The sequence below is a fragment of the Plutella xylostella genome, chromosome 24 (assembly GCF_932276165.1).
Source record: "Plutella xylostella chromosome 24, ilPluXylo3.1, whole genome shotgun sequence".
Lineage (NCBI taxonomy): Eukaryota > Metazoa > Arthropoda > Insecta > Lepidoptera > Plutellidae > Plutella > Plutella xylostella.
In genome coordinates this window covers 1,831,218-1,856,319 of record NC_064004.1, presented here as the reverse complement: position 1 = coordinate 1,856,319, position 25,102 = coordinate 1,831,218, and the positions used below count along the sequence as shown (strand labels likewise).

The following is a 25,102-nucleotide window of genomic DNA, read 5'->3' as shown; positions in this document are numbered from 1 at the left end:
GTATGTGAAGTACAGGTGAATGAATGAATGAATGAACGATACTGACCGGCGGTCTGGTCGAGCTTGGCGGCCAGGTCCAGCAGGTAGATGCGCTCGTTGGTCACGACTATCGGGTTTATCTCCATGTATGTGAAGTACAGGTGAATGAATGAATGAATGAATGAATGAACGATACTGACCGGCAGTCTGGTCGAGCTTGGCGGCCATTGGTCACCACTATCGGGTTTATCTCCATGTATGTCAAGTACAGGTGAATGAATGAATGAATGAATAAATGAACGATACTGACCGGCAGTCTGGTCGAGCTTGGCGGCCATTGGTCACCACTATCGGGTTTATCTCCATGTATGTGAAGTACAGGTGAATGAATGAATGAATGAACGATACTGACCGGCGGTCTGGTCGAGCTTGGCGGCCAGGTCCAGCAGGTAGATGCGCTCGTTGGTGACCACTATCGGGTTTATCTCCATGTATGTGAAGTGCAGGTGAATGAATGAATGAATGAATGAATGAACGATACTGACCGGCGGTCTGGTCGAGCTTGGCGGCCATTGGTCACCACTATCGGGTTTATCTCCATGTATGTGAAGTACAGGTGAATGAATGAATGAATGAACGATACTGACCGGCGGTCTGGTCGAGCTTGGCGGCCAGGTCCAGCAGGTAGATGCGTTCGTTGGTGACCACTATCGGGTTTATCTCCATGTATGTGAAGTAGAGGTCGACGAAAACGCGGTATAGAGCCGTGATGAAGGTTGTCAGGATTCTGGGGACGAGGGAAACAGTTATTAAAAAACAATTTATTTTTAACTAGCTGTTACCGCGAGCTTCGCTTTCTTCGCTCCCACGGGAAAACTTTATAAGGCAAAGCGAAGCTGGCGGGAACAGATAGTATACATCTAAAAGCACGTCCCCGTATTCACAGTTAAAGCATATTATAGAAGCTTGTTACAGTAACATGAACACTTACTGCTTGTTCCTCTGAGACGTCACGTTGACCAGCAATGTGTTGCTGACGGCCTGCGCATCGGGGAAAGTGTCCACGGGGACCTGCAATACATACATCCGTTAGTTACTGTATAAAAAAAATCATATATGGGGTTTCAGGGTTGAAAGAAGGGAGCCTCCTGAAGCAATAATCCATAAGGATTTTGCAGCGACTAATGGTACCCTGACTGGCTAATCACCTCGGCGACAAAACCCAGCTCTAGTGTTGAAACGCTAAGAAGAAGAAGGTACGGTGATAACAATCTCTGTTCCATTACTGATCGTCACCACGACTCGATTGTAGAGAGTCCAGAGACAGAAGGGCTGGATGCAGATGTACATACACGCGTCCTCTAGTGTCCTCTACTCACCTCGAGCCTGGTGGCGACGGCGTCCACGTCGCCGACGTCCACGCCGCCCCGACTGGATGCAGATGTACATACACGCGTCCTCTAGTGTACTCTACTCACCTCGAGCCTGGTGGCGACGGCGTCCACGTCGCCCACGTCCACGCCGCCCCGACTGGATGCAGATGTACATACACGCGTCCTCTAGTGTCCTCTACTCACCTCGAGCCTGGTGGCGACGGCGTCCACGTCGCCGACGTCCACGCCGCCCCGACTGGATGCAGATGTACATACACGCGTCCTCTAGTGTCCTCTACTCACCTCGAGCCTGGTGGCGACGGCGTCCACGTCGCCCACGTCCACGCCACCCTGACTGGATGCAGATGTACACACGCGTTCTCTAGTGTCCTCTACTCACCTCGAGCCTGGTGGCGACGGCGTCCACGTCGCCCACGTCCACGCCGCCCTGATGGTGGAACAGGATGGTGTCCGCCCGCCGCCCCGACTGGATGCAGATGTACATCTCTTCGGACTGTTGAGAAAAAAACATTCTTGTTATTTTACATAGTCATTTGGGGCTGATTTTGCAATGGTCAGATAAATGATATCTAAGGAATAAAATTTTTGCTGTCGGTGTCTATACAAACATTCAGACGCGACAGCATGCAGCATCAGAATTATCTCTCAGATAACTTTTATCTGACTAAAGTTATATATATCTTTCAAGACAAGACGGTTTAAGCCGTAAGACAGTCCCTATATATATATATAGCTGGTAGAAACTGGTAGAAGACTATGTCCAGCAGTGAACGATTCCGGTCTGATGGTGATGACAATGAAGTAAATTAAGTACAAACGGTTACGGTGAAGGAAAACATCACGAGAAAAGCAGTAGGTACGTCTAGATGTGTGACCACATCAACTAACTAGCGTGTTGAGCAGCATTATTCAATCTTACATAGGCTGTTTAGACATTAAGGGCATATGGATAGATTCGAAAGAGCTAGGTTCCGACAGAATGGAACTTCGACATTGGGCTGGTAGTGTCTGGATGAGAAAGACCAAGGACTGAGTGTTCCTATACCCAGCACGCTCATTGGCTTTCAACAACCACACGCCACAACTCCACCAATCAACTCACCGCATCGTGCTTCACAAACGGCTCGACGATGAAGTGGCGCAGCACGCCATTGGTCGCGCCCACCGCCTGCGTCTTGCCCACGTGCGCGCTCAGCCAACGGCGCACCTCCGCGGCGGACTTGTTCACGCCCACTAAACCGAGCTTGCCGCGCCGCTTGATCAGCTGGTCCGGTTTTACTACTAGGTTCTGTGGGTAGAAGGGCTTTTGTGTTAGGGCTGGGCGAACAAGTTTAGATAATGAAAAGGAAAAAAATCAATATGCCAGTTTCCTCAATTTTAATTTTCAGTCAAAAAAATGGGATAGGTACCTACTTTTTATGAAAAATTACAAAGTTAACTAATATTAAGTTAAAATATTCATTGATGTTAGAAGGTCTGACGTCATTAGCCTGGTGGCCATACTAAATATGAATGCACTTTATGAATTTATGAAAGAATCGAAATTATATTTTTTCTAGAGATGCCACGAATATTCGGCAACTATTCGGTATTCGGCCTATTCGGCCAGTTTTTTCAGTATTCGGTATTCGGCCGAATAGTGCGTACTATTCGGGCCGAATACCGAATAGTAAATCATGTAAAAATGTGTATTTATTTCCAAATCACAACATTTTAGTACTTAAAATTAATCAGTAGTAAGTTGTGCTGGATAAAAACGAGCATTTCAGCATTTTTACCCGACTGCCGAAGGAGGAGGGTAATGTTTTTCGCTTGTATGTTTGTATGTATGTATGTATGTTTGTCTGTTTCTTTGTTCCCTCCTGTAGCTTAAACGGCTTGATAGATTTTAATGTATGAGGTATCGTTAGAAGCGTCTTAATTGCGCGATGGTTATAGGCTATGTGACGTTACATTAAAATGTATATAGCGCCCTCTAGAGGACATAAAGTGATGATCGAAAAAATAATACTTTTCCAACAATGCCATGTGGGGTATCAAATGAAAACGCTTGATTAGCACATTACAAAAATATGCATATTGTAGGTAAGTATTTAAATCACAACACCGAAATTATTGAAATAAAAAATGTTCATAAACTAAAACCCGACTACTGACATAATATTTCATAAAATATGAAACAACGAAAAAGTTACAAATAAAAAAATATAATTATAAACAAACAAAAAACCCGACTGCGCGCTAAAAAGATGAAAACAAGCCTCAATGCTAATGGAAAGTATCGCAGGCGGGGACCAACTTGACCGCCACACAAGGTCTACCTATCTAAGTAACATTCAACTAAATGGTGAACCCTCTGCTGGCCCCCGCCCGCCATACTTAAACTCAAACGCTACTTCCAGGTGAAGAAAGATAAGTTTTTCCAAATTTCAAAAGGTTCGGGTATTGTTTTTTGTTTGCTGACCACCACTTGTAAGGATCGGCCATCCGATCTAGGCGAACTATTACTAAATAAAAATTCAACTCGTTTGCCACAGCATTCTGCCTCCTAATAATTAGCATTTCTCATATAACCTGTAGCGACTTCTTCAAAGCAGTTCCAGGAACAAAAAAAACAGGTTGTAGCGCCGAATATTCGGCGGCCGAATATTCGGCGCTTCGGCCGGTAGCGTCGCCGAATATTCGGTATTCGGTATTCGGCCAATTCACTATTCGTGGCAACACTAATTTTTTCCGTCTTTTAGAGAATAGATAATAGCAGACTTTTATTCTTCCTTTTCAATTAAACCACTGTATACTTACCGCGTATGTATACTTAAAGTTATGGGACGTTTTACCTAAAGTAACTATTATGTTGACAGAGAGGGACAAAATTTGTTCTTTGACAAGAGAGGGACAAAACAGTTCAATAGCTAAAACGTCCTACAACTTTTCTATGAATAAAGGGGTTAGTATATAAATGTCTGCTGTTTATCTACCTTCTAAATTACGGGATGAAAAGAGTTTAGTTTATTTTACCATGGACACTATTCTTTGGGTAAATATGATCTACAGACGGTAATCGACACCGGGACCTTCGGCGCTTTAGCCAGTTAGCATCAGCCCATGTAATAGAATGTAAATAACTATGTATTATGGATAAACAATGTAGGTAAATAAATCAGCCCAAATGCATTACAAATGCACATCGCATAATATAACGTGTTCTGGAATTCAAATCAGTAGTATTGACTAGGAAATAGAAAACAATGTGTTCATATTGATACTGTATAGTGACTACAAAGATGGAACTGGAAGTTGAAAGGATTTTCACGAATTTGCAAAAGTCGTATCGTATGACAATAGTTGTTCAGAATATTGTCAATAAATATGATTAGAATTTGATTTAAATAACCCCTTGCGTTTAGGGTTACTGACACTTTTGCAACACTCTGTTTTTTTGTATATATAACTATAACTATTCAAACTGAATTGACTTCGCTTCCCTAAACTTATGTACCAAAGAGTGTAATATCACTTTCTCATTCATTATACAATAATTATAGTAAAATGCTATAGCGCCTAAAAACGGTTAATGAAAGTGATATTCAATTCATCTCTCAAGACGTCGACGATATAAGGGTGTTTTTAATATCGTGCAGATTTCATCACGCACGTGGGATTGCCCCGCACGCAAGTGTTATTTTCAAACAACTATTTATTGTAATGCGTGGACGCGCGGGAAAATGGCGTGCGATCCCCAATGCTTGATGAAATCAGCACCATATTAAAAACACCCTAAGCCATGGTCATTATTACGTCACATGAACTGTCAAGACCAGGCGCAATAGCATTTTAGGGGGATTTATAAATTAAACAGAATGTTGCAAAAAGGGTAAGTATACTACAAAGTCACGTGACCAACAAAGTTCTATATTTTTTGGCGAATTTTGACATTCTGATTTCATTTTCCGACTTAGATATAACATGCTGCACACGTAGGTTTCTAAATTATATAAGATTACTTTACCTCTTTAGCGAGCCACGGGTTCTTCCCAAGCTCGTCCTCCCACACGGTGCCCTGCTCGAACGTGGCGAACCGGCACGGCACCATCGCGGTGCCGGACTGGATGTGCCTGGAATTATTGAGACAAGGAGAACGTTAATAATGATGAAAAAAAAATAAGGAAGCCTCAGAACAAAAGGGGCGTAACTCACAAAGTTGCACCAAGTTGAGTTCGTCAAAAAGAGGACAGCAAAAAGTATGTTCTATAGGTATTACATTTGATGTTGTTGTAGTAGTGTAAGAAGAGACATTATGGCACCCTCAGAACAAAAAGGGACTCATCTCATAAAGTTGCACTAAGTTGAGTTAGACAAAAAAGTAGGTATGTTCGATACATTTGGTGCAGACAGAGAACACAAAATTAATAAGTATCACAAATGATTTAAACGCTTGCTTTGCTGTTGCACACTTGATTCTGTTGAATCAAGTGCCAAAACCAACCAAAAAAAGTTTATAAGTACCTACGAAAATTTATTATAAATTCCCCCTCACGATAGTTATAGACTAGGCGTATCTGTTTTAATTTAGAGTGAAAAAAAATCTTCCATCTTTTACTAGTTGCAAAGCTACTTAAAAAAACGCCTAATTTCATTTCGTTAATATAAGTTATAATAAGTTGGATTAGGAGTATTTTTTACTCGATAAATTTACTCACCTATTAATAAGGTCTTTGCCGGTGGCTTCGTAGATCGCTTTGGACGACATGTTTGCGTGTTTTTTCTAAATATCTTATTTATTTAGGGTCCAACGGGACGGTCAGATGAGTTTCAGACTGTTTCAGTGTGCTGCTCCCGCTTCATGTGGCCGATGGTGTTATCTGAAAATAAACATATAAAGACATATTAATTTTACGGTTCACGTTTTTTTTATACAGTGTGTTATTTTTCGGACCTGACAAACTTTTTACTCGATGAAATTACTCGTAAAATCCACCCTTAAAGTTTGTCGGGTCCGAAAAATAACACACTGTATATGGGGTAACTTGGCGGGTCATTCTGAACCTTAGATTAACGATATACCTACGAAAAAGATAATCTGTCACATATAATAACGTTCAAAATAAGAGCTTAGTGGTAGAAGTGGGTTGTAATTTGTAAAAAGGCGTTTCTTTTGCACTGACACTTCATCTTTCTCGTATATTGTTTATCTAAGTGGCCAAAAAAAATAAAATTTGAAGTGCATTATTGAGTAGCGTGACTGTTTATGTTATGTGCACTAGACGTCTGTGGTTATGTCATGTTAATCAGATTAATCTTAACAGATCTTAAACTAACCTAATCTAATCATAATATTGCTGAAAAACAAGTTGTCAGAAATATATTCCACTTCCTAATCTAATCTAAACGAACTAAAGGAAATGAGATTTTGATTTTTATGATCATAAAAAATTCGATTATTTAAGGTGATAACGATAATGACGATATGTTACAAATAGATAAGAACAATTAATTTGTATTTTTTTTTATAGTTGTGTTAAAGGAAGATTATAAATTACAAGCTATGTTGAGAATGTCCATCTTACAACTAACTAACAACTATTAAGATTACCATAAAACCATCCATTACAACCCATCTTCGATGGCCATCATAGCATTCACGAGATAAGGTTCCATTTCGCATAAAAAAACTACAAAAAGACGATTCGCAATCGCGCCATGACACGCCACCGCAGTTAGCCAATCAGAGGGCAGCATTCGGCGCGGCAACCGGTCACGTCACCTGTCACTTTCCAGTTATTGAGGTTAGAATGTGGACCAAAAATGATTGTTTTGATTTTTAACCTTTTTTTGTATTGTCCTTAAAAGTTTGAGGGGACGAAAGAAAAAAATCGCGTAAGTTTGTAATAGTAAATACGTAAGTACCTACATCATAATTATGAACAACTTTCACTTATAATGGGTGACCTAAAATGAAATTAATTTCGTGAAAAGAAATATACATAGACAAATAAGGGTAGAAAATTATAAAAAAACACGGAATTTTATCTTAACACTTCTTTCACAGGCTGCGTAGAATACTAGGCTTTAGTAGTTTATCAGTAGAGTACCTATTACGTAGAGAATATTTTTTATCGCTTTTCCACCACACTATAACGAAAAATAAATAAAATAATATATATAATATAGTGCCTATGCCTAAGCATAATCATTGTTACCGTTGTCCGTCGAGGTTTAATTTAATTAAATCGCGGGGAAAACCTTGAAACAGTTATATATCATCTATAAAACTACACTGGGCTGCAAAAATAGGTAAGTCCTACCCTTTTAAATTGTCTTTTAAGTATTATGTTACCAAAGTGTTAATTGTAAGCTGAAAGGAAGTTAAATCGTCTACTGAACAAATTTGTGTGTTAAATTAATTTAAATATATTTTCGTGTATATTGTTAAAAAATAGTAAACGAAGCAATGACTTGTTGTTGTCATTTTGAAAGTGTGACACTTATTATTGCAGGCCACTGTTCACATAACTAGTTTTATACAACGTTACATTGAGATCGTTGCCCCGGCTACGGTGACCGTGATCTTGGCATTCGTTGAAATATATTATGTAGGTCAGAGTATTAAACTCACCCACACTCGGCCGTCTTGGCCGCTGTTGCTATGGCGCGCAATTTTTTTTTAATTGGTATGCGGAGTGAAAATTAAAAGACGCGTTTACCAAAATCATTTCGAAAAGCTGTGAGCGATTCTGAAGTCACAAAATTATGTTTTTACAGAAAAAAATCACAAAAATTTACAGAACTAATCCTAAAGTCTTGGAGTGGAGACCCCGTGTTAGCAAACGGCGTCGTGTCGGTCGCCTCCCAACCCGTTGGTCTGATGATCTGCGGAAGGTAGCGGGAAGCCGCTGGATGCAGATGGCGGGTGACCGTTTGGGGTGGCGATCGTTAGGAGAGGCCTATGTCCAACAGTGGACTATAGAAGGCTGAGAGAGAGAATCCTAAAGTCAATTTTTGTGTTTTAGTTCTAATTTTGTGCAAAGGGAGTAGTAGTGTTTTTCTAGTAGAGATTGTGGAAATTTTCTTTATTCTGAATAAATATAAAATTACAATCATTTAATGAAACGAGACACACACGCACTCACGCCTTGTACTAATGTACTCCCTTGCGGGGTAGGCAGAGGTGCATTGCTGCACCCACTTTTCGCCAGTGTTATGTTAGTCCCAATGTAATAGGGGGCGGGCCTATTGCCATTTTACGGCACATCCAAGACCCGAGAACAAATATCTGTGTTTAAACAAATATCTGCCCCAGCCGGGAATCGAACCCGGGACCATCGGCTCAGTAGTCAGGGTCACTAACCACTACGCCATTCGGTCTCTCAGTCTCAATGAAACGAGACTCATAATATATTTTTTATTAAGTTTTTTTTAATTAGCGTATACTGTTATAGTTACAGTAAGTCAAGGTTACAGCTCTGCATTCCATACTTCTTGACATTCTCAGGTGTGGAACTGACAGACAGACACCCAGTAGCAGTTATCAGGTATCTATTTAGTGCCGAGGGGTAACCCTGTCTGTTTTTTAATCTCAGATACTAAATTGACAGATTCTGGTCGGTTCATCGACAGTCGATTGTCCCGCCAATAGAACGATACGTCATTTAATCGCGGGACAATCGGCGCGGGGAGTGTGCGAAACTGAAGTAGTAAACGCATCTGCAGCGTCGGAGTAACGGACGAACAGCCCACAGACAGCCTAAAACCTATAAACCCCCTTTTTCCGTGTTTTTCACGGAATGCGCCGCGTGTATCGCGTAAACAGTGCTACGTCAATGACAAGTCAAAGGTCAAGCCGACGAGTACCACCGCAGGTACGTCGTCTTTTGTTCGTCACTCCGATACTTATTACCAAATAGATAAATACTTGCCACGAAAAATTAATTAAATGGGAGATTTTCTTTTGACGTTTAAAAGTTCCAAAATCGACCAATAGATGGCATCCGGCCTGTCGTTTTTTATGAGCTGCATTCTTCTGAGGGAACGGAAGATGTCATAAATGGTACAAAGCTGTCTTAAACTAGTTAACACTTAATATTATGCATAATATAACAGCTAGTTATTGCATATGGTTGAATTCACATCGATTGGGTTTTTGTATTGGCTGAATGGACTGGAATCCATGCCGGCTTAAAAAAAACAGTACTGTTGAGTATGAAGTTTTACTAGCGCCATCTATAATCGGTTTTTGTCTGTGGTTGAAAATCTCCCATTGTGCACGAAAGGTGCCACAACGCTTACTTTACCACAGTTAGAAACAAGTGCTAACACCTAAAAAGTCGATTAGTTTATAATCTGATCTACGTCTCATTAAAATATAACAGACTCCAGATATGATAATGGTGAAGAAAACAATGCTGTTTTATATTTAAACACCTCATTTGTATAGTAGAAGTATCAATAACGTCTTTGATAGCTATACGTTAAAAACTACGACGTCATTCAGAAACAACCTATAAATACTACCAAATAAAAGGTAAATATTTTGTAAAAATATATTTAAAAAAATAATATAATATTGGCAATAAGCCCGCCTTTGTATACACTACTTTTAAGTCCCATTTTTGTAACTGTGTTTTGTAAGTATATATTGTATATAAATAAATAAATAAATAATGTTCGGTGGTGACCCCACAGAAATTTAGGGTTTCTTGGTGGGGCCTAAGTCCAGCAAGTCAAAGTGCTGGTGCCCCATTCAATTGTCACCCAGTTGATCGATGACCTTGACAATCATTGTATGAATTCAAGCTATGTGAATCACAGACAGATACACTCGCGAGAAATGAAAAAGTTCCCCTCACAAAATGTCGCCACCAAACGAACCCAATTTTCCAAAAATTTGCTTTGCAAAGTATGCTTTAAAATTATTGTCAGCGAACAGCCAAAATACCAATTTTCTAAATAGTGAGTAAGTATTTATAAGATGTCTTAGATCAAAAGGTGAAGGATGAGCTAATATTAGAAAAGAATCAATTGTAAGTATTTTTTTAATTTAACTACTTAAAGACAAAAAAAACATTCGCTGTAGCGTAAGTCAAAAGTTTATTTCGTATAATTGTTTGCAACAAAAAGATGTCATCTACTTACTAGCTTTGTATTACTTAATAATACTTAATCCAAAAGTAGTAAAGTAAAGTAAAAGTAAAAATGTTTATTTCCTTTAAAAAATATATACAATAGATGGTGATATACTGACCTCCACACTAGGCAATGCCTGTCCCGTGGAGGATAGAGATTTATAATAATTAACCCATTTAAATACGGCTTTATTTACAAAAACGTAAAACTTATACAGTGCAATGTTTGATATTTTTTCATCTTTCATGTCTAACTAAACGGCTATAGGATACGGTGAATATGGTGTAAGGAAGCTCGAGAAAAAAGCTAGTAATTCATAGTAGAAAGTTGACACACTTTAATGAATTAGCAGCGACTGGATTTTTCGCGTTTCGACAAAATGTGAGGCCATATTATTATACATACATAGACCCTATAATACAGGTTGATTACATGCATATCCGAAAGTAGTCCACTGAAATCTTGACAGAAATGACCTTGGGGTATCACGGAAAAGAAAAATCTACTCCCCATACACAAAGTCACGTAAACATTGTTTTTTTTGCGATATCCCAAGGTTATTATAACAAAATTTGTTCAGAATGAAGAGCTCTATAACCTACTTGCGGATGTGCATCTACGAAAGACTCACCTGGTTTATCTATTATTTATCATTTATGTATAGTCGATGAGATAAACTAAGAGTCCTTCATAAAAACACTCCTCGTTTTACAAAGACAATGAAGTCACTTGACGTTTTAGCACTATTGAGATAAATTTCGCGATTACGCTCGCAAACTGAAGACGACATTAGTACAGCCGATCGCCGATAACGCTGCTCTAACGCGGATTTGATTACTTCCTGACATCCATTACTACTTGCAACACACATATTGAAGGTTATGGGACCCAGAACGATGCCTTGAGGAACACCGGGGGCAACTACACTCACGGGCAATGAAAAGGTTCCACTAAGAAAAGCATCAAATTACTCCTAGACGGAAAAAGATAGCTTAAAGACGCCTTCTCTAACATCATCATCACCAGCCTATAGCAGTCCACTGCTGGACGTAGGCCTCTCCCAAAGCACGCCACTGGATGCGATCTTTAGCTTTCCGCATCCAATCATAACCAGCCACCTTTCGCAAGTCGTCACCCTATCTAGCCGGAGGGCGTCCCACACTACGTTTGCCTAGTCGCGGCCTCCACTCCAGAACACGTTTACCCCATCGGTCATCGGTTCTTCGACAGATGTGACCAGCCCACTGCCACTTAAGCTTACTAACTCATTACTACTTGCAACCCACATATTGAAGGTTATGGGACCCAGAAAGATGCCTTGAGGAACACCGGGGGCAACTACACTCACGGGCAATGAAAAGGTTCCACTAAGAAAAGCATCAAATTACTCCAAGACGAAAAAAGATAGCTTAAAGACGCCTTCTCTAACATCATCATCATCATCAGCCTATAGCAGTCCACTGCTGGACGTAGGCCTCTCCCAAAGCACGCCACAGGGTGCGATCTTTAGCTTTCCGCATCCGATCATAACCAGCCACCTTTCGCAAGTCGTCACGCCATCTAGCCGGAGGGCGTCCCACACTACGTTTGCCTAGTCGCGACCTCCACTCCAGAACACGTTTACCCCATCAGTCATCGGTTCTTCGACAGATGTGACCAGCCCACTGCCACTTAAGCTTACTAACTCATTACTCCTTGCAACACACATTTTGAAGGTTATGGGACTCAGAACGATGCCTTGAGGAACACCGGGGGCAACTAGCTAAAAACCAAGCGAAAGTTTACTTGGGAGATGTTTTAATTAGTTTGCAGTAGTGCAAGATTAAGGTTAAATTTTATTGTATGTAATACTATACAATACAGAAATAGATGAATAAAGACGAAATGGGCGTGACGTCATTGCGGCCCTAAAAATAGTTAATTAGGGAACTAATAGCAAACTAATCAACGAATACATTTTCTGTGAATGCCATTACAATAATTGCTTACTCATTTATTACAAATAGCTTTGAAAACCGCGCATCGCCCTTGCAATTACTGAAGTAACGCAGGACTTTGCTCAATCGCTCCACTTTCTAATTATTATTGAATGCAATTCGACATTTACTCTAGTTTTAAGTTATAGTTGGATATCACGAATGTATTAATATGTCTCAGAAGACACTCCCCCAAATATATTTTTTTAACTTAATTTATCAATACAATGATTTTGATTGTGAAGGCACAAAGTTATATTTTAGCAATGTCAAACTATAAATTTTACTAAAGGAAAATGAGATTTACAGAAACACTTAGATTTAGAAGTGGCCCTAAACACAAGTAAGATGAATCGTCAAGTATTCTCTAATAAACAATGTGGTCTACGAGCGACTGTACTGGTGGTGACTAATTTATAAAGTAAACTTGTAGTACGCTCAAACAGTTTTACGTCATCAATACTAATAATATGTCTTGTTGAAATAGCTAAAAATCTTCATTTAATTTGCATACCATGGTTCAAAGGTAGACAGAGAAACTGAAAACTTAAAATTTTATTATATGGTGTCACTAGTTTATATTGATAACATCCGAAAGACATAAGACACAATTTTTCATCCTGAACAAAAAAAAAACATTTTTTTCAACTTCATCATCATCTTCATCCGACCCATCACGTCCCCACTGCTGGGGCACGGGTCTCCTTCGATTGAAGGAAGGGTTTTAGGCCTAGTCCACCACGCTGGTCTAGTGCGGGTTGGTGGACCCCAACACAAGCAAGCTTATGCTGAGAGAGTTGTCGGGTTAGTGGGCAACCCAACTGTCAGATGTTTTCAAGCTGCCCGAAGGCCTCTGACTAGGCTTAACGACTGCTACTGTTACTACTTCATACAAACATTTATTTGCCACCGAGAAAAGTTCTCGTTCTTTTATGAAAAGTTTATCATTTTGTCGTAGAATTAAAGTTGTTTAGAATGACGAATTGTGTCACTATCTTTCTGGTGTGAACTTTAACCTGGGACACACTGTATGTAGACAGCGGGGAGCTCGTTGGAATGTATTATTTTTGGACAACCTTTATGGCTTTTGCAAAGACAAAGCACAAAGGTTGGGGTCAAGGTCACGCTTATCTTACAGCAGAGTTAAGAAGATGTAAGTAAGAAATGTGAAACTTAATGGAAAAATAAATAATCGTGGATGGTTTTACCTTTTGTCTTTTGACTGATCTAGGGTCGCAAACTCGCAAAAACATCAAAACAAATGGTTTTCTTTTAAATAAAGTTTTTATGACTAATACTATCTACTGACTATACTACCTATGTATCGAAGCATTATCAAATACCAAGAATAATTAGGTATTTGAAATGGAGTCAGATTAAATAGATTACGCCAATTTTCACAGATAAACATTGTTTAATAAATAGAGAAATTCATATAAAGATAGAATACTCTTTATTTTTAAACCAAACAGAATAATATAATTTACAAGTTGCAACTTAATTAGAGTACAAAAGGCGTCAAAAGGGATCTCTGCCAGACAACCTTTGGATGGATGGAATAAGAGATTGACATTCCATAGATAGTGCGATTTTTAAAATATGCAAATTACAGATTTATGTTATTTACCGTTGGTTTTCAAATGCTTTCATATTTAAAGATAGTCACAATAAAAAGTAATAAAGGGAGGAATTTCATCAGTGAACGACTGGCGACGAGCGACGACCGAATGGCGTTGTGGTTAGTGACCCTGACTACTGAGCCGAAGGTCCCGGGTTCGATTCCCGGCTGGGGCAGATATTTGTTTAAACACAGATATTTGTTCTCGGGTCTTGGATGTGCCCGTAAAATGGCAATAGGCCCGCCCCCTATTACATTGGGACTAACATAATACTGGCGAAAATTGGGTGCAGCAATAATGCACCTCTGCATACCCCGCAAGGGAGTACATTAGTACTAGGTGTGAGTATTCGTTTTTTTATGGTTTTTGAACGATTGGCTGTCATATGGAGTGCTGATGATGGCGATGATATCTAGAGTTTAGCTTTTACTTTATTGGTTAATTGATAAATCTGGATTAAGATTTACAATGATTATTGGACAATTATATGTAAAAAAAAACCTGTCTTGTATTTAAGTGCAAAAGTAATGATTTTGAAAGCTTGACGTAACGCACGGGCTGACGTAAAGCCGTGTCTACTTAAAATGCCTAAATTAGGTAATGAAGTAACCAAACAATTATAATTGCAAATAATTTTGGCTCGGACCCACGCTTCGCACCCGGAGCCGAGCGCGATGACAATTAGAAAACCATACAAAAATCCAGTTTTGAAAAAGAGAAATTTTAAAACAAAACTCCAAGACTCCATAATAATGAATGTAGCTCGTGTTTATTCAGCGCCGTCACACTTTCGCTTAGGACAGGTTAAGCCTGGACATTAGCATACAAAATAAACGAATTAATAAATACATTAGCTAGTAAACCCTTGCGCACTCACTTCCAAACGGCGCTGTGTCTCCTAAACACTGCACGGATAAGCAGAAATAATCACTATCACACGCGATACTGCGAGTTTTTTAGCGGGAGACACGTCCGCTCGGTTCGAGCGGCGGCGGTGGACTGACTGTGACTGGCGAGCGGGGTGCGCGCGCGCAGCAATCTCGACCTAGCGGCTCGTATACGCGAATGACAAGTGCATGGCTGTTATCAACGCACGCGGTTTTTTTTATCGATATTTTGCAAAGGGAATCACGCAATCGGTGCCTTTCAAATGACAGCCGCGCGTCTCGTTATCTAATGTTAATTTTGCTCTTCACGGGAATCTTCATTAGTAAGAAGTTTTATAAATTATCAAAGTGGTTTAATTTAGTACCTCTGTCTGTACCTCTAGCATTAACACGGTCATTTATTATGATTGTACTTTTTCTGTTTATCTCTCTGTGGTCTATATTTCTAGAACTAAACATTTGCAAGATGGTTAAAGGAAATCAAAGATAAATATCAGCAAACAGATGACGAAACTGAAGTAGAAAGGTCATTTAGTAAGGGAAGTCGAGGAGATGTAAGCTAGACCAAGGCAGTGTCGGAGTGGTGACCAGGGAAAGGCGACCGAAACAGAGGATCATAAAATTGGCGAAATATTGAGGAAGCTTATAGAGCTTTAAGGGGCTGAAGAAGAAGATAAAGTGGAGGCAGTAAATAAATAATATACAATTTTAAGAGAGAGGGGCCTAAAGTTACCCATTTGATTAGGATTTGCAGGCAGCCACGGGCCTAATGTTAAAATCTAAGCCAGAACAGACGGTGTTATTTGAAAACAGATAGGTATGACCTGTGACCGAAAGGACTAAATTATGCAATGAAATTATTAAGTGTGCATGTAAATGTGAAAGTATAGTGTTGTCTAGTTTCATTCAGGTAGACAGAATGGCATTCACATGTCGCATAGTAATTACAGTTAATGTTTGCGCTCATGAAAAGTTTCAATTCATACAAAAGGTATTGTTTGCTATAATTATATAGTTTGAGGCTTTGTCGGAGTCTCCGTTTGTCATGTCATGAGCTGCGAAAATTTTGGAATAAAAACATGGTTTCGAATATACATAATAAACACAAACACGCGATTTGAAGGGAATAGATCAAAACATCACTTGTGTTGTCAAGAAAGCCGTAAATATTTCAGCGAAAAACAAAATATACCGCTATCACACCAAATACGTGAAGTTTACCCTAAACTAGAGATGTCATTTGTGATAAAACCTAAACCCTAAGCAACCCGATCACATAACACTTAGGGGCTGTTACACAATGTCTGGATAATGGCTACCTGTGGGATAAGACTTGCTGCCACTGTCTACAACATAATTTAACCGAGAGTGATGTCTTTTATCCCACAGGTAGCCACTATCCAGACATAGTGAAGTGAAACAGGCCCTAACAGACGATTAGGTCAATAATTGGGGCACGTTAATCCCTAATTTCGCCCTTGAATCTGTAAGCACGGAAGAGAAAGGTCCCACCGATTGCGTAAACCGACCCGCAGAGGACACCGTGTCATTGGCGCGACATTGCCGTATCTGGGGTCGCCGTATCTGCCTCGGGTCAGATCGGGCCACGCGAACTAGCCAGAACGGAGTGTTGAGAGGCAAGGTGGATTCGTGGATACATTTCTTGTGTGTGAAATGGGACCGAGACCTGGGGGGTCACGGCGACGAAAGAACAGGAATTGTCACGCAATCAGCACGATTAATGCAAAGAGATGGAGTCGTGGATAGCGCTGCAGTTTTACTTCTCTTAGGGCTGATTTTTCAATAGTCAGATAAAAGCTATCTGAGGAATAATTCTAATGCTGTTGCATGTGATCTGATCTGTTTTATTCCACTGATAACATTTATCTGATCATTGAAATCTGCCCTTAAGCTTCGGAACGCTGTACTAACCCCGGCTCTATCTCGTTGTATTAAGCGTGCCGATTGCGTGACAATTCTCGTTCATTTCTTATTTGATTTAGAGGACTACCGTACCACCAGCGACGTATTAGTAACCAACAATCCTTAAGCAGCATCGATTATCTCTTAAAAATCTTTCAGATCCATACAAGTTACGTCAGAATGCGGGATGACCAGGACGCCCTATTGATGGAACTGCAATGAGGAGGCCATTAACAAGGAAGGTCGAAACCCCGGGGAAACCTTTGCCCAGGGTCACAATAGGTTAAATAAAAAAATAAAAGTTTCAGTGATGGTAGTAGCTGCTCTGATTGAAGATTAAAGATTGATTTTCCTAATTTAATTAATGAATGAGAACAACTGTTAAAACACAGTTAGACCAGACCGGTTGCCACGACGCGCGACAGCTTGTACAGAAAGCAGGATTCAGACAGATTGAGATGGTCAGTTTCAATTTTTAAACTTTCAAACTGGCTTAATGTGACACGATGACCGTCGCATTTCGAAAAAAAATTTAATGAAAATCTAGAACCATGGAGAGAGTGAAGATTATAACAATAACCCTCCGATCATGGCCTTATGTCCTGCAGTGATCGTGTGGACTGTGGTTGTCTTGGGATGGAAAAATTCACACCACCAGTTTTAGGCTACCTTTACACCGGTATGCAGCTATGCCGTGACGACATGTAAGGAATGCGTTGCCATCAGCGCTATGATGTGATTAGCGGATATGAAACGCATCTATAGCAACGTACCACACTAGGATCTTGATCACGCAAATTTCACTTTGCATATTGGATTACGAGTATAGGCAGAATATTTCTCGCTATCGGAGAAAGATACAGAGAGGTCACTATAAATGTCGTAAAACCAGTTTCGGAGCGGTGCTACGCTCTAGCCACGTCTCTATCTCGATGTATTAAACGTGTAAATTGCACGACAGCTCTCTTTCGTTCGTTTTTCGTCAGTATAGAGTAACCCTCCTTTTGCTGCCGAATGTTTTTAAATATAAATATATTAGTGGCAGTTTTGGACCTTAGGCTAATCGCATAAAGTAAAAAATTCGGTGGCCATATTTGGTGCCGAATGTATTTTAAATGTAAATATTAGTGGCAGTGGCGTGTTTGTGCGATAAGCGGCGGGAGAACGTTTAGGCAATGTCGTGACAGTCATCAGCTGATCAGCCTGACGGTTGACCCGCCGTGGTCACGCGACTACCCACTTGTATACCTGAAAACTTAATCTTTGTACTAGGCCTCTAGTATACGGGTTTTGCAATTTACGTAAAGGAAAAAAATGGTTTTCTTCTGTCACTGCATACATTATCTGTCAAAAGTTTCATGATAGTTTCCGCTAGAAGCACCACTTTGTATGTAAGAAAACTGAAACTTTTATAGTTTTCGACGAACTATCAAACCTAGTACTAGACGGGCTGGTAGAAAAGTTAAAAGACAGAACTTTTTCATTGCTCACGAGTGTATAATTTTATAATTTCATACTTTTTAAAACTCGATTTTTCGGTTCTTTTAATTAAATAGAAGCATATGTAAATGTTATAATAAATTCCTCTTTTATATTATAACATTGTTATTTGTTTTTCTGTGCGTGGATATCTCAATTTCCTTCAAATGACCTTTAGCAGTTTGGATCAATAGGTCGCGACCGACTTCCAAGATTGGGTGAAGTGTAGGGTGAGGAGAGATTTGATTTTTATATCAAATATTTGTTGCATTCATGTTGTACATGAAAAGGGCACTCACGGGCAATGAAAAGGTTCCACTGAGAAAAGCACCAAATTAGGTTTAGGTTTAGGTTTAAACGTTTATTCTCATAAGAACATAATATACATTTGTTCACTTAAAATGAGATGTTAATTAATTAACTTAAGTATCTATGTTAGTCCTTAAATAATAATATTTACATTTTTTGCGCATGCAAGTTGTTGAAAGTTATACAATAGTTGTAGTTATAGTTAAATATTTTTGTATTATATTGTGTAGGTTACGTAGCTAAACAAATAATAAGTACTTAGCAGCTATATTACTATTTTATAACAGTGACAAATTAAGTACTCCTAAACGGAAAATACTAGCTTAATGACGCCTTCTGCAACATTGAAGTACATTTAACAGAGCATCAGGATATTACCAACTAAAAACGGTAATATTTTGTTCGAATTATTCATTAAATGTTTGAAAAAAAAACGGGTTGTTTGGTGTCGGCATTTTGTGAGTGGAACTTTTTCATTGCCCGTGAGTGTATATCTGTGGGCCCAAGGGTCCATTCACACAGACCGACCCAGAAAAGAGAGCTAATTTTTTTCCTGTGGGAAATAGAACCTTGAGTCTTTGACAAGGTTTATTTAGATATCAATAAATTGGGGATTATCTTCACCATTTGACCAGAGGGAAGTATACATGAATTTGTATGGCCCTGAAGGGCTAGTACAGGGCGCATTTAAGACGTGACAAAGGTTCTCCTTCGCGCTCGCTCTTGAGGCTGCGCGATGTAAGTGAGCGCCATGCAAAACTTATGTCACGCCTTAAATGCGCCCCGTGCTACTAGCCCTGAGGTAGTTAGGCACGAATTCCGCTAGGTGGCGACTCTGACGCGCAAATTACAATGATAAATGCTTAAAAGCTATAAAGATCAAATCAATAAACTGTCCCATAACATAAGATAATGTTTATTACAATATTTGACCTCAAACCAAGAAGGAATGTCACAGTTGTAGTTGTGTAGGAATTCCAGTATCTTAGGTCACGATTAAGTCTAGATTCAGGGTTTATTTATCTTAACTAGAACTGAGTTTTGAAAAACATAGCTCTACTGATGTTTTGATATACATAATTTGATTTTGATATAAATTTGATATGTTTCTGTGTGTATGCCAAAACAACCAAACTTATACAGGGTGAAACATTTGAAGATACACACCCATAAGACTTAAGAGGGTCTAAAACTGATCAGTCTAAACAATAAGTACAATAATTCAGTTTCCGCCCAGGTAGAGTTTAATAAAATAAGGAATATAAAAACTTTATTTCACTGATTTTTTTCAATGGTTTTGCAAACAGTATGTATATAGGTATACTATGAACAGTTGTGTTTTGAACTTTGGCACTTAAAACTTTTAATTTAAAAAATCTTAGTATGGTTAATACAGTAAGTAACTACTAAGTCATTGAGATTTATTTGCATGCTGTTGTATGCTGTACAAGCCCACTGCTAGGCAAACATACTGTAGGATGGTGGCTGATAATGAATGCAATTTTCGAATACATACATACATATGCACAACTGTAATCCCCGAAGGGGTAGTCAGAGATGGCTCACAAGTGAGCCACCCACTTTTCGCAGCACATTTGTACTCACGTGATAGGTTGCGAGCCATATCAATTTCCAAAATCATTTTTTAACCTTATTGAGCAGGAGTAAACATTGTTTTAGACACATAAGGGTATTTCTTATTCTTATAAAAAATACTGTCTTACGTAAGAATCGGCTAGCTGGAAGCACTCATAGTTGTTAGGTATGAATTAAAACAGTAAATCATATTTTTTATCATACAGGCAAGTTAATTATGCATTAAAATACATAAGCCTTGTATTTATAGATATCAATATCCCCCCCAAAATGTCACAGCCGTGCGATGTCCGCTCACCGAATTACTCAACAAAATATTTTTCTGGAATTAATTGGTGCTTTTTCAGACAAAAAATCATTATATAATCATTTTATATGCAATTAACTTATCACAATACATATATTTCATGTTGTTTAGCTAAGTAAGTTTAAACCAAAACCTTTCGTAAAGTTTGTCTGATGTTTTTTTGTCACAGCCGTGGCTCGAAATATTTACACTTGAAAAAAGGGTAGGAGTTTGCGACACGTATCTGCTATAACTATATATTTTTCTGCTATATCAACACTGTATGACCTACCCTTTCTTGGCCGGCATGAATGGTGGAGTGTAAATGAATATTTTTTTTAATGTTTTATTTTATAAATTAACACTCTGAACCTGTCCAGACCGTGTTCAAGTTATATAAGGTAAGCTCAACTGTATTGTCAGTTTGTTTTTCGTAATTTATAACTTAAACAATGTACTTACAGATAAAAGTAACAAATTGCAAAATACATACATACATACACGCTCACGCCCGTATCCCAGATTGCAAAAATAATGACGAATTTTAAAATAATGTCAGGCACGGTGCGAAAATGTCACAACCATGGCAGTCACAGCCATAGCTTTCTGAGGCCATGGTCGTGACATGTTTTAACATGTCACATCCATGTCGAACATGGATGTGACGTAACTACCTAATAAAAAAAATATATAGTTATTCTGAAGGCACAAACTTTAATTTTATTTCTGTGAAAACTTTGATTTGGAATATTGAAAATGAGATTTACGCCATCAGTCATAAAGTCGAATTTTAAACAAGGAATTTAAATTGTCACAACCATACTTTCACACCTCATTTTCTACCCCTTGCAAAGCCTGTTAAGCTCGATTGAAGATATTAAAATTCATTATTTTCAATACACTTTCCAATAACATTAAATTAAAAAAAAATAAAAAAAGTTTAATTTTTTTTTTTTTAAGAAATACCCATAATTATATACAATTATGTGAATGCAGTCAATGTTGTTAGTTAAAAAAAATACATTATTTTATTTATTTTATTGTGTCTTTACAAATGAAAGAGTGTGAAAGTTGAAGCATTGTTGTACTCTGTTAAGTCTTTTGAGCAAAATTTTGAGTATAACATAGAGACAATACGATTCCTACTAGGCAGACCAACAATAACCATGACAATGCTTTGCCAACAAGGAAGTGGACCAGGCCAGGATGTCTTTGGTGGATATCCCAAAGTTTTTACAATATTACTAGGACAGAGACATCATAAAATGTGTAGAAGCCAGTTTTAACTCTTGAACTTGGCAATTTATTAGATGACAAAAGTTAGTAATTTAATTGTGTAATTCATTTATAAACAAGAATATCTTACACCTACCTTCTATGGATTAATGTGATTAATTTCATCACATTAGTCCTCTATAACGCTACTTTTGCGTAGAATGTAGGTACATAGAAACACTCATCAAGATAGTAAAAGAGAACAGCAAATTATCTACAAAAACATGCCACCGGTAAAACGATGAAAAATAAAACGGTAACAGGCAATCGATTTCAAGTACTTAAGTCGCATTAAAAGAAATCACAGCAAAATAGCCGCTATCAGCGGTAACACCGCGATTGAAATCAAATCCTTATCGAATATATCTGCATGATAAACAGTATTTTTCATCGGACATAGGTATAGGTATTCGGTGGGGTTAACCGACTTGGCAATTTTATGTGAAAACTCACCTCAACGCGGCGACTCGCACAGCTGCTTGAAGCGCGCGGCACAATGGAGCACAACTAAAATATCACAATAGAAATAATAATTACTTCCGATAGAATAAATTGAAAAGATTTACCGAGAAGACGACGATATCGTCGCGTTGAACAAAATTTTGTGACGTCATCAATGCCATCAATGGACTAGTTTGACGTTTACCCTACACACAGTACATCACGACATCGATAATGTTATGGTCTGTGTTCCTTCTATCAATCTTAAGTCGCCTACACACTAGCGGACGCGGCTTACGGATGCGGCTGTCAGCCGCGACTAATAGTGTGCACGGTCTTTTGGGACAGTTCGTGCCAGATCGCTCTCAGACATCTTTGTCATTCAGCTTTCAGACGTCCGAGAGCGGTCTGGCACGAACTGTCCCAAAAGACCTTAATGCTGTCGCCCTGACGACCGTTGCCTTTATGCTGGTACCACGCTTGGATATTCGTATTTGTTATTTGATGTTTACTGTAGAAAAATACAAAAGTTGTCAAATAGTCAAGGGGATAAACGATCACTTTCCTTTCACACTCATGTTCATGCTAAGAAAAACTAAAAGAATATTATGTCGATCAGCATGGAAAGACTGTGGTGGTGTGAAGGGATGCTTCGTACAGTCAGGTGCAGAAAAACCTGACCCCCTGCATTTCAAATAGAAATTCAAACTACGCAAAGCCAATTTGTCGGTGTGACGTATGTTGCGGTAGTGCTCGTGTCTATAGACAGACACAGAACTATTTTACTATTCTCCTATTTATATCCATCATTTAGATTTTAGATAATATCCATCATTTACACAAACTAACGAATTCATAGAACAATAATATTATGAAATACAAAATTTAAATTATTTTTGTTTTTCATCTGGGCTCGAACCCGCGGCCCAATTATTCGCAAACCAACCATTTGCCCGCTACGCCACGAAGCTTATTGAACTCGTTTGCAAAATAGTGAATATGTTGCGGTTCATTAGCAAAAGTATTAGTCTATGTAGTGAATAGTGATAATTGTTTACAATATGAAATATTATAAGCGCAGAGGGTATTTTGAATTTATTTCTCATTTGAAATTGTAGACTTGAAGAGAATGTTTTGTTGCATTGAGATGGGTTTTGTTAATTCCATCTGGTTGATCTGATTTATATTTATACCTATAATATAATCAAAATTATTGATTTGTAACGATGACAAACGAATTTATTAACAAGGTCATCATTATTAATTGAGTTAAGTGCCAGGACAACATTGGGTTCGTATTTTCTCTTTATAATTTTATTGGTTACTTTATATATTATTGGCTTTCATTTATTTTACTTATAGATTATCATAATATACTTTTTACGCTATAGTAATAATGTCACAATTATTATATTCATTAAGGCATGATCAAATTATTGTTTTTAAAGGTTACCGAAGATGGATGTCCTATAATGGGCCCTGAAGAACTGTTATAAAATAGCTAACGCATGACAAGATTTAATTTGAGAATTTTAAGGATGATATTATGGTTGCTGTTTGCATTGCGTGAGAAATATCTTCTACACGATAACAGCACAACTCGCAAAGAAGAAATGGAACATTATAACTATGTTATTATACGTTTAGTAGGTATTTAACGGGTCCCCAGTTTAAAAATGAGTAAAATTTATTTAGTAGTAAGATAATTATTTGTTCATACTGTTAAGATAATTGATTACATATTAATAAGTAACTACTTAGTAATAAAATTGTTGCTTATTTATAATTTAATTGTAGAAAACAACAAGAGATGTAAATTGTGAAATTTAGTAACATGTTGGTTCTCATTGTTGTAATTCTACAATTTTTGAATTTGTTTACTTTTGTTCATAATTATTCTGCATACAGACTAATAATATTTACTTGTTTAGTGAAATAAAGTTCTTTTTCTTATATATTATGTTTTTATTTTATTTCCTGTTCATATTGATAAAGATAGTCTAAAATAACCTATCTATAATGATTAACAAAGTAAAACATAAAAATAAATTTTAAAAGTCACACCTCCCAGAGATTTGAACTCTGAACCTCCATATTGAAAGCCGAATACCTTAACGATTACACCACACCGTCAAGTAGTTAAACTGGTGAAAAATGCAATCACTTCGTATCACACTGAGCTGGCTTGCAATAGTTAAAAGTGAACAGCACAGGTTTTAACATTCTGGCATGAACTTTATGAAGCTAGTTCCAATATTTGATTTAAGATGGCGCTTAAATTAATAAAAGTCGATATTTAGCGCCATATTTTAACACACATACAGAAGTCTTAGTAACGAAACAAGGTGTATGTAGTTCAAGGTTATTTTACATAGGTGGCGCCTATGTGGGAGGGTTGTAGTTATAGCTATATAGGGGATCAGGATTAATTGCACTTGACTGTACCAAGAAGTATTTTAGTATGGACAAGTATGTTGTAGACCGGAGTGTAAAGGTGCCGACACACTAGCGGACTAGCTGTTCAAACTATCGGACGTAAGTCGCGGTAGTAACCTTGGACTGACCTTCAGCTTTCAGACGACCGAGAACGATCTGGCACGAACTGTCCCAAAAGACCGTGCACACTTATCAGTCGCGGCTGACAACCGCGTCTGTAAGACGCGTCCGCTAGTGTGTTGGGGCCTTATCACTTACTTACTTATGTTCCTTGCAAATAATCACAAGTTCGTCACGCCTCACATCATGTTATCTTTTTATACCTACTGGCTAGCGTCTGCAAGCGCATCTCAAAAGACCGTGCACACTATCAGTCGTC

At 38.4% G+C, this 25,102-nt stretch overlaps 1 protein-coding gene and 1 long non-coding RNA gene across 8 annotated transcripts in view; one reads left to right on the top strand and one right to left on the bottom strand.

Moving 5' to 3' along the window:
• Positions 1-22,459, bottom strand: part of LOC105380677 (ATP-citrate synthase) — a 48,290-nt gene extending 25,831 nt beyond the window's left edge. For 3 of the 7 annotated variants that reach the window (XM_048629813.1, XM_048629815.1, XM_048629814.1), the window contains exons 1-7: positions 14,969-15,143; positions 6,074-6,235; positions 5,383-5,488; positions 2,476-2,661; positions 1,753-1,866; positions 971-1,050; positions 627-766 (exon numbers count right to left, since the gene is read on the bottom strand). In XM_048629813.1, coding sequence (XP_048485770.1) covers positions 627-766; positions 971-1,050; positions 1,753-1,866; positions 2,476-2,661; positions 5,383-5,488; positions 6,074-6,123 — 676 coding nt within the window. In that variant the 5' untranslated portion in view covers positions 6,124-6,235; positions 14,969-15,143. Of the gene's footprint in view, positions 1-46; positions 169-391; positions 475-626; positions 767-970; positions 1,051-1,752; positions 1,867-2,475; positions 2,662-5,382; positions 5,489-6,073; positions 6,236-14,968; positions 15,145-22,299 lie in introns of those variants that run through there. The other 4 variants (XM_048629817.1, XM_048629816.1, XM_048629818.1 and 1 more) reach the window with 4 other exon arrangements.
• A 1,009-nt stretch (positions 22,460-23,468) lies between these two features.
• Positions 23,469-24,240, top strand: LOC125490545. Its single transcript, XR_007267735.1, has 2 exons — positions 23,469-23,578; positions 23,736-24,240. It is a non-coding gene; the product is annotated as an uncharacterized LOC125490545 (long non-coding RNA).
• Positions 24,241-25,102: the final 862 nt, after the last annotated feature.